Below are 12,203 nucleotides of genomic sequence, written 5' to 3' on the forward strand. Positions count from 1 at the left end.
ACCTCAAAAGATTATTGAACTGACATACCCATCATATAAATATATAAAAATAGCAAACATAATTTAACCATACTAAGCAGAGGTCAGGAGAATGAAATTATAACCTAGAGAAGCAGAGAATTCAACCTCTTGACATCTGACCCCACTACTCCATTTTATAGACCTAGAAGCAGATGACATATTTGTCAGCAAGTGTGCTTCCTAGGATCAAAGATAGGGCTGGAAATTTTTTTTTTAATTATGTTGTGTGCAACAAAGTTCTCCTTTTAATTAGTTGCCTTAAGATTTCCTTTCCTTATTTCACAAAATAGTGAAAGATGCCTCCATGGAGTTTAATAGGTTTTATTTAACTACTAGGTTTATTTGCTGATGTTCAGGCCTTAATCAATGTCACATGCCAAATGTTCTTAGAGGTTGTATTAATACTGTTCAACAGAGCTGACTTTGAATTCCAGACTTCGAATGCCAAAAACTACAGCGTAGAGTAGCAGGCCTCCATTCATCTATTTTGTAGTTAAAAATACCACCGTTTGGGATGACACAGATCACTGGTGAATACATAGACTCATTTTATCTCTGGAATTGGAAATCATGTTGATTTCTGGTAGCGTAGCAGTTCAGATTTTTTTTTTTTTTTTAATGTGAACACTGACTTGAGTATGTGGAGAATACGGGGAACTTAAAATATTAAAAGTATCTTCTCTCCCAGGAAGCCAGACATCATAGGCTTTCTGTTTTATTTTGCCGAGAGGAGCACCTCGCTTTGCTATGTATCAAATTTTTGAAAAGATGGAAAGCAGGCATAAATTACTTGAGAAGACGATTCAGTTGACCCTCTGAGATAGAAAAGACGAACTTTGAGGACTTGGGAGGCCTGAACGTACTGCACACTTCTTAGCGGTGAACCTCGTGTGCCTTCACGCTTGCTGCCCACCATCCTCCACTAACTACTCGTGGGCAAGAAGAGGGCAAGCACTGGCAACTGAAACGCTTCATCTTTAAACCAAGGTGTCAGGTTTATATTTTATCTGCAAAAAAAGTAACATGAATATATTTGACATCTACCTCAGCAAACAAATTAATGCTAATTAAAGATTAATGTGTTGTAATTAGCATTAAAAATGCAATTAAATTGTGAGTAAATGGACCAGGAATAGAAAATTGTTAGACGTCTCACTGCCTGGTTTTTCATATTCTGCCTTTTGTTTTTGCAGCAAATAGAGGAAGCGGGGCAGCAGGCAGCTCCCAGACTGGAGATGCTCTGGGGAAAGCACTTGCTTCGGTGAGGAAATATTGACTTTGGACTTCATATGTACCATTGTGGAAGGGTGAACTTTAATCAGAGGTGGACATTTGGAATTGGAGAAAATGAATGGCAAATCGCTTTGATTTCTGGAAATGCTAGCTTTCTCGCAGAATGATTACTGAAAAAATTTGAGGAGGGTGCTCTGACGCTTCCAGGGAATGGCTGAGCTTTCCAGCTGGGGTCCCCACAGTGGCGCCAAGCAGTCCTCAGTTATGGCTTAGTGGATATTGTCAGGGCCTTTTGGTGCATAGATTTTCTACCTTGATTTCTTATTTTTCTCTAAAATCATATGGTGCTCATTGACCAGCTAAGACTGACTTTGCAGGGGGTGCAATTCTAAGACACTTTGGGAAAGGCACTTGGGAGAAAAAACAAAAATGACCATACCTGAGGTCTGTGAAAAATTGTCACATAATTGGCACCCGGGGACTCCGTTTCTTTGTCCACTGCCAGGAGGCTAGAATTTATCATTTCTTGCATGTTCACTAGTGACGAAGTAGCACACTCCATTTGTGTGAGGGTGAATGCCCGGGATTCTCTTCAAAAGCTAGACAGGATTATTTACAATCGTAAACGGAGATTTGTTACTCTAACATTTTGTCTCCTCGGTTGGTTTCTCCTTCCCGTTGGGAGCATAAAATAAGTTTGAGTTAGCATTGTGGCCTGAGTAGAAGTTTATACTTAATCTGGGCATCTAAAGCCTTGACCTTAAATGCCTTAATGATGGTGAAGAAGGAATTGGACAAAGATCGTAGAGATGATGTTGTCTAACCTGTTTGATGGAGGAAGAAACGGGGGCTTAGGGTCTTCATGTGGCTTGCTCATGGCCGCGGCATGGTAGGATATGGGAGAGAAAGGAGTACGGACCCTGGTCCAGTATACTCCCCACCACCTTACATGAGCTCAGAATTCTTATTTTGAAAAACTAAAGAAATTGTTAATTTTTTCGTTTTAGAATATTAGGACTAGAGTCAATTGTTACATGTATTTTATGACTTGCAACTTTTAGATGAACTGCAACGACACTTTGTCATTTAAAAATTGTTGATTCTTTATTCCTAATAAATGAGGGTGTTTTTTTTTCTCCCCGCTGTTTTAAGATCTATTCTCCAGATCACACTAACAACAGCTTTTCATCAAACCCTTCAACTCCTGTTGGCTCTCCTCCTTCTCTCTCAGGTACTGTACCTAAATCCAACCCCATCATGGTACCAGTTTATGAGAATGATTTCCCTCTTGTACTTCCTGATCTGGCAGGTGGAAACTTCCTCCCTCTAAAAGCTTAAAACATAACATTTCCAAACAGAAAAATGGAAAGGTTTGTCTTTTCCACTGCCATATGAAAGTATAGCCATTTACATCCAAAATTCTTCTTAGAAATTAGATGTTTGTAGAATACATAGGCATATGGAAAACTTCTTAAACTTTTCTTAACTGTAGAAAATAGTCAACAGAATAATATATTCTAATAAGACACCAAAGATGAGAAACCCCAGTTAATACAATCAGGAATATGAATATAAATTTTATTTTTTTTTAATTTTTTTAACAGGAATTTTTTTTTAATTTATGATAGTCACACACACACAGAGAGAGAGAGAGAGAGAGGGGCAGAGACACAGGCAGAGGGAGAAGCAGGCTCCATGCACCGGGAGCCCGATGTGGGATTCGATCCCGGGTCTCCAGGATCGCGCCCTGGGCCAAAGGCAGGCGCTAAACCACTGCGCCACCCAGGGATCCCTGAATATAAATTTTATAGTCATCAAATATAGACTGTACAAAAAGGATCATTTCCCCCAGAAATTTTAGACTTTCTGCATTTCCTTCTTAAAGTCCACCTCGCTGACATGATTGAGGAGACTATAATTTTGTAAATAAATTGAGAAGTAAGAGTGTGGAGTAAAATGGGATATTTGCCTTTAAAATATAACAAATTAGAATGACTTCAAATATGGCTTCAAATAGTAAAACTGTAAGTTGTTGAATTATGTGAGTAAAATGTTTCACTTTTCAGAGGTCCATTTAAGAGGCGCATTGCCCTTCTAGTATAAATGCTTCCAGAAGGCCCTATCTGGTGCATGTCTCTGTTCTTGGGAAAGAGGACAGGTGGTTTCTAAAAAAGAAACGAATTGCATCTGTACCTGATTGAAACCTGACCTTACTGTAATTTACAGGGGAGTCGCTTGCCTAAAGGCTGCTGCCTCGATCTCTCTGTTATTCCCTGCGTGCACCATTCACATGGCCCATCATAAACTGGGTTCCCTGGTAGAGAGTAGGAGGTTTTGGACTGCACGAAGCTTTCACAGGCGATGGCCATGGCTTAGGTGGGATGGAATCTCAGGCTTTTCTGAGCCTCTGTTGACATGGGGTGGAGGATGTCACAGAATAGAGAAGGGTGGCTGAACCGTCAAGTCCACAGGGACCAATGGGCAGATCTGAAACTGAAAGGACACAGAGATGATACTGAGAGGATCATGGAACAGCCATGCAACATCCCCTTGACAGAAAAAGAACAGAAAGTTCAGGATTATTACATACTCCTTGGCCAGTCTTCGTGCAGTTAGGCTCTGGAAAATGATCACCAGTGTCAATGTCCAGAGCCAGAGAGAGACAGAGATAGCGTCGAGCCCAGTGAGGCAAGTGGTGTGGGAGACTGAGCCGGGAGAGTTCCAAGTTCCCCATTGCAAACAAAGCAGCTCTAATTTCATCTGTCTTATAATTGGGGGGTGGGGGGGGATTGGGAGCATAATAAAGTTTGAGAACAGCTGTTTTAGTCTGGTGCTCTGATGTTACAGATGAGCGTACTGAGGCCCAGGAAGGGTACCACAAAGGTACATGAGGCTGCATGAGTGACAGTAGCAGAGCTCGGGCCAGAATCCAGTGCTCGCCATCCTGCCACTCCACCTCTAGGTTAATGATGGGAGAAGACAGTTATGATGCATACATCATTCCAGAAAATGTCACCAACACCCAAAACCTGAGCAGCATGCTCTGTGTGGAAGACACAGAAACAGGCCACTTTTGGGGTCCTGCTAATGTACCACAAAAGACCACATATTAAGAAGAGAGAACTTTAAGAAGACGTAAATAGAGGGACAAATTGCTATTTGCACACTGGAAATAGCTGGTTCTGTCCATATCCTATCACTAAAAGTAATTGAACAAAATATCCTACTTTTATTTAGCATAAAAATACACATACATGCACACCCAGAAATGACGGGAAGCAAGGATTTTTTTTTAGATGCTAACCATGCCAGGGCATGAGATTACAGTGAGACCATACAATTTTTTCCTCTTTCTTGAATTATTTCTTAGTTTCCACATAGAGTATGCTTTATTTTATATGTAAAAGTGGCTTTTGTTTCGTAGGTTAGACATGTAATATAGATTGTAGCAGGAATCCAGTTTAACGGATCCCAAAATAATTCTTTTCTTCAGAAGAAACTACTTACTTATTATTGTTGTTATATTGAGTTTTTAAATTTCCTGTTTAGTGGATCACTGCCAACTAATCTTATTCCCTCAAAAAGTTTGGAAGGCTTATCCCTTCTTAAAGGTCATTTTGAAAACAAGTAGCAATGCCGTCCTTCATTGTGAGAGAATTTTGGTTCTCTCTGCAAACTGGCCTTGCACAAAGATATGATGGAATCCCCCTTTGCATTCTTAGAAGTGCCTTGACTACATAGTGATCTCTTTTCTGCAGTAGGAACCCTTCTCTAGCTAAAATTCAGAACCTATTAAATGTTCCCTTTTAGGAGGAAGCCTGAGAGAATTCTGAGTCCCCGTCAAGTTTGAAATTGAAAATGTTTCTTCCTAGTCCCAGAATTCTTGTATGGGAGGTTTACATGTATTTATCTTAATTTTCCAAAGGAAAATCAGCATTGCTATTTCTAAAAGAACTGTTTAAAATATCTGCGAGATTGTTTTCAGATCATATAGATTTCATTGGAATCTCCATTTTAATACCAGCAGGCACAGCTGTTTGGTCTAGAAACGGAGGACAGGCCTCATCATCTCCTAATTATGAAGGACCCTTACACTCTTTGGTAAGCCTCATCCGCTAATCTCCCCTCTAGCCATTTTGTGACCGTGTTCTTCTTTTTTGCACCTAGTTACACTTTCCAAGATGCTTATCTCACTAACAGAAACTTCAGATTGGTGTTTAGCGCACAAGTTTGTTAGAGTCAGAGCTATTAGACTCTATTTGTTCCTGTTTGTAGATTATACCCCAGACACTACTACACTGTAAAGCCCCAGGGCTCCAAATACCTAGGACCAGGTAAGAGATTAAAAATCCTGGAAAGATAGCAGCATCCGTCCCATCTTTGGGAAGGATCCCTGGCAATGAGTTAATGATTTCCTGATACGAGAGTGCTGGAGTTCCAGCCAAGCTGCGTGGCTGGAACACTTGAAGATTCAATATACCTCTGCTTTTCTTTCTAGAGTGGCAGGCTTATAGGAGTTCTCCTCTTGACCTCTGAATACGAAGCCTACTATCTGTTTCCCCATTCACTCTGGTTCTTCTAGAACTCTAGTAACATCACTAAATGTCTGCTCTTCCAGGAGCCAGTAGCTGAAATTTTCCATGGGTTTAATTAATATTATAAACGCTCTCGTGATGATTCAGTGTCTGACACTCTAGGCTTTGTCAACTCATGGTAGATGTGGCTGGCAATGTGCATGAAATCACGCCACTCTGAGCCGCCTTTGGTCCGGGTATGAATCAGACGGGGAGAAGTAGCAACAAGGAACTCTTAAGTCCTTCAGGGGTGGGTTTCCCTCTTTTCATCCATATTTTGAGATAGAACATGGAAGAGACCTTGACTCATCCATCTATCTAACTGAATGACTTGTCAGCAGCTCAGAATTTCCTTTCTTCCCTTTTGGTGGCTTACTGTTTAAATTAAGGAAAATCTAAAAATGGATGTACAAAAGTAGGTGTCTCCCTTGGTTGTGGTCTTCCTTGGCATAGTGTGGGATCATCCAGCTATGCATTTGAGCCATTAAAGGCAACCAGAGGGTAAGACAACGTATACACTAGCTGCCTTGTCTACATTAACTAAGTAATCCGCAGCCCACACCCATGTAATCCACAGTTGTCCTAAGTGTTTACCTGCATCAATTATTCTCTGCAACCCATGTATCAAAACTAGGTCGTGTCCCACTATAGAACCGTACAGACTCGGTTCATAGTTATGAACTAGAGCTTCAGTTCTCTGAATACTCAGCGCTCACAAGGGGACTCACAAACAGAAACTGCTCTCTCCACCAGGAAGCTGTGAGCCAGAAGGGGTGATAGGCACACACATTACTTCTTTTCAGTGCTCACATTCACACTTGGAAGTGTGTATTATTCCCATTTCTATAAATTATGATGTATAGACTCGAGGAAGTTTCGCACCTTTTCAAAGATTGCATCAGTAACAGCTAGGAGCTTAGGGGAGACCCCCTAACAACAAAGCCCACCAAATCAGAACGTTTTCTATACCGTAGACTTGACCGTATTAGGCACACATTCCTTTTGTCGGTATAGAATAATTAGAAATGTTTTTTTCTCATGCAGTAGAGCTCATACATCTGCTTGCACAGCCCGTTGGAAATCGAAGGAGGTTGTAGCATGATCTAGTACAGAGAGGCACTAGATCTGAAGTCCAGAGACTTCGATTCAACCCTAACTGTACCATTTCCTGGCGCTGTGACACTGAGTAACTAATACTTCCTTTCTTTGAGCCTGATTTGCACATCTATATGGTAGGGATATATAATATCTTCCCTGCTTGCCTTACACATGGAGAATGAAGAGCCAGTGAAATAGCATGTTTTAAAATGGACACGGCAGAGGGGTATGCAGATGTTTACTGGCTGTCATGGGTCATACTGAAAAAAGTGAATACACACCTATGTGTGCTTTTTCTTCACCAAAAACTATGGTCTAGGCCTTCTCTAGTTGAAGAAAACTGGATCCCACTGGCAGGAATGAAAAAAAAAAAAAGTTCAGGTGGTTTTGAATTGTATAATTTAATTACATAAGGTAGTGAATTTTATACAGAGCAAGGGCTTTGGAATCAACTAGAGGGCCCTGGTGAACAATTAATTCACATCTTTGTGATTCTTCAGTCTTGAAATCTCATACCACTTGGGTTGACAAAGTTTTTGTAATGTTTTTTCTGTGTCCATTTTGAGTTCCCACTCCCCTCTACATACACACACACACACACACACACACACACACACACAAGGGCTGGTAATAACAGATAGAAAGCAAGACACACTGGTAAAAATAGATAGTATGCAATAAGAAATTATAGTCTGTATGCATTTACCTGTTCTTGACTTCATAATTAGCACTGCAGAGGAGATGGACATATGCCTCAAAGAAAATAATTTGACTATAAATACATCATCTTTCCATTGTTAATCTGTTGAAATCTTTAACCATTGACTGCTAGAATGTCTCTCAAATTGTATAGATACAAAAAAATTTTTGTAAAGTTAAATCTAAATTCTCTTTCAAGCAATGTACTATGGCATATGTACATTATAATGTCCTGGAAGAATTACAAAATATACTTTGTTCATGAAAAATAACACTATGATAAACCATTAACATTTTTCACGAGTTTCCTGGGAAGGTCACTGTTTATTTTTTATTATTGGCTCATGGAAATAAGTTTTATTGGAACCATACATTCAGAAACCCAAAGTGTGATTTGTGTCAACTCACATTTTACTTCTATAACCTACACATGCATTTCAAACTAAATCAAATTTCACATCGTTTATTAACCAACAGCAAAGCCGAATTGAAGATCGCTTAGAAAGACTGGATGATGCTATTCACGTTCTCCGGAATCATGCAGTGGGCCCATCCACAGCTATGCCGGGTGGTCATGGGGACATGCATGGAATCATTGGACCTTCTCATAATGGAGCGATGGGTGGTCTGGGCTCAGGGTATGGAACCGGTCTTCTTTCAGCCAACAGACATTCACTCATGGTAAGTGATGAAATTTGGAGACTCTTTAGTTACCGTATAGAATTAGAATTTCAAGTATAAATACTACTGCTCCTGCTTTTTTTCTTTTTTAAACAGCTTTATTGAGATATAATTCACTTACCTGCTGTTCATCCACTTAAAGTTTACAACTCCATGTTTTTGAGAATGTTCACGGGATTATGCAACCATCACCGCAGTCTAAGTTTAGAACATTTTATCGCCTGCAAAAAAGAAAAGAAATCCCCATGCCAGCAGTAGTTACTCTCCGATCTTCCCTCTCCCTGGACGTTGGCAACGACTAATGTGTTCTGTCTCTATAATTTGCCTATCGATATTTCTTAACACTGAAATCGTACAGTATGTGATGGGCTTTTCCGACTCACTGGCTTCTTTCAGCCAGTGTGATGCTTCAGGGTTTATACATATCTCATCCTGTATCAGAGCATCATTCCTTTTTATTGCCAAAAAAGATTCCCTCATGTAGGGATCCGTTATATTTATCCGTGCACCAGGTGGTGGATATTTGGGTTATTTTTGCTCTTTGGCAATTAGGAATAATGCTCCTATGAACATTCACGTACAAGTCTTTGGGTGGCTATGTGTTTTCATATTACTTGACTGTATAACTTGGAGGACATCCCTGGGTCATTGCTGGTGTTTTAAAGTCTTCATCTTAATGATGTCATCTAGGGGGCTCAACTTTTGTATGTTTTACAGTATTGGCATTTCAGATACGAATAGTTTGAAATTCTTTATTATTATCAAAGAATCCAAATCAATGTCTTTTGAGTGTGGGAGGTAGAACTATGTGTTGTGTTTATCTGTCTAAATATATGGTGTGGGACTCTGTGATTTAAGGATATAGTAGTTTATCACTGCCTGTTTATGAATAAGTGTTTGTTTAAATAATATTTAAGCAGATTTGTCCATATGAGAACTGGAATTTCAGCTCTGCCCATTGCTTTTAGAAACCATTGGGAAATGCATCCTCCTTTTTTGGATGATTATGAAAGTTCAGAATCCTCTTTTTTTTTTTTAAGATTTATTTATCTATTTGAGAGAGAGAGAGAGCACTAGTGTGTGGGGAGGGGCAGAGGGATAGGGAGAGAGAAACCGCAGCAGACCCTGTGCTGAGCGTGGAGGTCAATGTGGGGCTTGATCTCAAGACTCTGAGATCACGACCTGAGCTGAACCCAAGAGTTGGAGGCTTAACTGACTGAGCCACCCAGTTGCTGCAGTCGCCAGAATCTTCTTAACAAAATGTTAAGTGATGACCGTAAGGTGACTGACTGGGCAGAGAATTTATTGCTAATTAATGATTCCGTGTATTCCACTTCTTATAAACTCCTTCCTGATCAATGAACACTGTAGTGTCCTGTTTTATACCTGGTAGGCTCTTAAACAGTTGCTTGGATGAAGGTCCATCTTCTGTTACCAATGTAGCATCTCTTGTCTACTGATGATTCCAAGAGGAGAGTGCAAAATAAGCACAGGTTATTCTGAGGCTTGTTAAGTTCTTGCTCAGTAGGATTCTTCTGTCCTCCTTTCAGTTTTTCTTAATAAAAGACTATGATTGAGAGGACCATCCTGAGCGGTGTATCATGGAAACCTGCAACCAATTTGAAACCAAAAATACTGGTTTATAAATAGAAGCAATGAACTCACTTCTAAAACGTGGAAAGATATTTCTGAATGCCAAAGCTAAATCTTTTTTTTCTCTTTTGCTTTTCCTTGACCTCTATCCTAAAAATTCATCATTGAGTAAAAATTGTTTGTCTATTCATGGCAGTTGCTAAGAGTTTACAAAAGGAAAATCTAGATTTTAATTTAGCTTGGCCTCAGGTAATGTGTTAAATACACTTGGGATGCATATAATATGAGGTTTTAGTTTGTACAGCTCTTTTCTTTTTAAACTACAATGTTTAAACAATACTGCTTTTAATTAAGAAATCTGGCTTTATTAAAAGCCAGATCTGTGACTTATAACCATTTCTCTATATCTGCTCTCAATCAAGAGAAAAATAGTTTAATTTCTGTAGCTGTGTTCATTTTGCATATGTTAAACGGATGCAGTGTACACCCAGGGCACATTGCTTCAGAGACAGTTTTTTCCATAAATATGTAACGTTTGCTCTTAAATACCAGATGTAGGTTAAGTGGTTCTTTAAAATAACAAACTATACATAGAGATGCTTTGGGGGACTGTGTGACCTTTGGGTTGCCTCCCCCTTGAGTCTGATTCAAAGGTGGGATAGGATGAAGGGACTAGAACCGTCTCTGGAGAGGGCAAGTTGGCCTGACCTGGCTGGAGGGGAAGGGGAGATAATGCAGTGGAGCAATAGGAGAAGGGAAATATTCTGCCAATATTGCCCAGAAACATCTCTGATTTGGTTTTGAAAAGGCTCTGCAGAAGCCATAAAGCTGCTAGTTTTGCTGAGGAGGGAAAGTTCCCCGTTCACTCCTCTGAAGGCACTTCTAATCCAGTCAGGGATGACCGCACAGCCAACCAGGTGAGGAGTAGCTCCAGAGATGCAGCGTGGCCACAGCCTGCTGCCCTTTCAACCAGCGGAGGCCCTGCCGTCCTTCTCCTTTCTTCTCACAAAGACCCAGCAGGTCCACAAGGGTCTGAGCTCCCCAGCCTGAAACTCCCCAACGTGTGTGAAAGAGATCGGATTGTCATTTCTTTTCCTTGCGCAAACTGGTATGAATTTTCAAACAAAAACATCAGAACAAAGGAAATAGTTTTTGAATTTAGTCAGTCTGAAGTTAGCCTTTGACCATTTGATACATTCCACAATAAAAAGGAAGTTGAAGGGGAAGAGAAAAAAAAAAAACCACCCCCCCCCCTTGCCCCGAACAACAACAACAAAAAAAGTATCAAGGAGGATACTGGTAATGTTTTCCACATTTGAATTTTAATACATGAAACAGGCTATAAAACCTTGGCCAGCTGCAGTAAATAAAGTAGCAGTGGGAGGTAAGGACCGGAAACCTCACTACAGAGAACACTGGTGGGTGTTTCTTTCCAGCTACACACCTTCGTTCCTGGTCCTGGAGCAGAAGCCACTTAGAGCGACTGAAGACCCATCCCAGGGCTAGGCTTGTTCTGAGCAAATCTCCTTTGTGAGTCCCCTTAATAATGCCTCCTGATTAAAGAATAGACAGCTTTGAATCCTCTTGACCTCCATCCTCTTCTCGCTTCCTCCCCGCCTTCCGAAAATCAAAACAAAATGGCTTGATAACTTGGAAGATGATAGAAGCATTTCTTTTCTGCAGCAGCTTGAAATCGTGGTGGGGAGAACTGGTTCTGCCTCGGCTGTTATGTTATCTCATTTAATTGCTAACATATTGTACTTAGCTTTTGATTCATAAAATGTTTTCCTTGGAGTTCTGAAGTAGGTCTTCAGTGATTTACTAAGTATTAGTGTAATGAAAGGGATTTCTTTCCCAGCAGCATGGCTCATAATGCTAGCGTGAATGTCGTAGACTTGCAGGCTTTCTAGACGATATGTGGCCATGCTCTTTCCTGCCCAGAAACCTTCGCTGGCTTTCCATTATCTACAAAATAAAGACCAGTTTCTTAATCCAGTTGATTAAGCCCCTTTACCATTTACCAAAAGCCTTATGCTTAGCTAGTCCAACATGCAGAATTTCTTCCATTCAGACCAGTCTGTGCATATTACAGCACTTGCCCTGGACGTCCTCGTTAAGTAGTTCTTTCGTGTCTGTTGGGCTTGGCCTGCCCTGCGCACTTCTCTCCGCCCATCTCATTCCCACCACCCTCAAAGCTCTGGCTCGAATCCTTCCTCTTCCAGGAAGCCTTCCCTTGCTGCCTCCACCTGTGATAGCCTGTTTTCTTTTCTACTTTCCAGAGCTCCGTGAATCATAGTGTTGGCT

At 40.6% G+C, this 12,203-nt stretch overlaps 1 protein-coding gene across 29 annotated transcripts in view; it reads left to right on the forward strand.

The window, feature by feature from the left end:
* TCF4 (transcription factor 4) overlaps positions 1-12,203 on the forward strand; it is a 361,587-nt gene that overhangs the window by 321,725 nt on the left and 27,659 nt on the right. For 23 of the 29 annotated variants that reach the window (XM_025422190.3, XM_025422183.3, XM_049112456.1 and 20 more), the window contains 4 exons: positions 1,215-1,282; positions 2,407-2,485; positions 5,279-5,355; positions 8,103-8,306. In XM_025422190.3, coding sequence (XP_025277975.1) covers positions 1,215-1,282; positions 2,407-2,485; positions 5,279-5,355; positions 8,103-8,306 — 428 coding nt within the window. The remainder of the gene's footprint in view (positions 1-1,214; positions 1,283-2,406; positions 2,486-5,278; positions 5,356-8,102; positions 8,307-12,203) is intronic. The other 6 variants (XM_049112451.1, XM_025422203.3, XM_049112499.1 and 3 more) reach the window with 1 other exon arrangement.

This window comes from Canis lupus, chromosome 1 (assembly GCF_003254725.2).
Source record: "Canis lupus dingo isolate Sandy chromosome 1, ASM325472v2, whole genome shotgun sequence".
NCBI classification, from domain to species: Eukaryota; Metazoa; Chordata; class Mammalia; order Carnivora; family Canidae; genus Canis; species Canis lupus.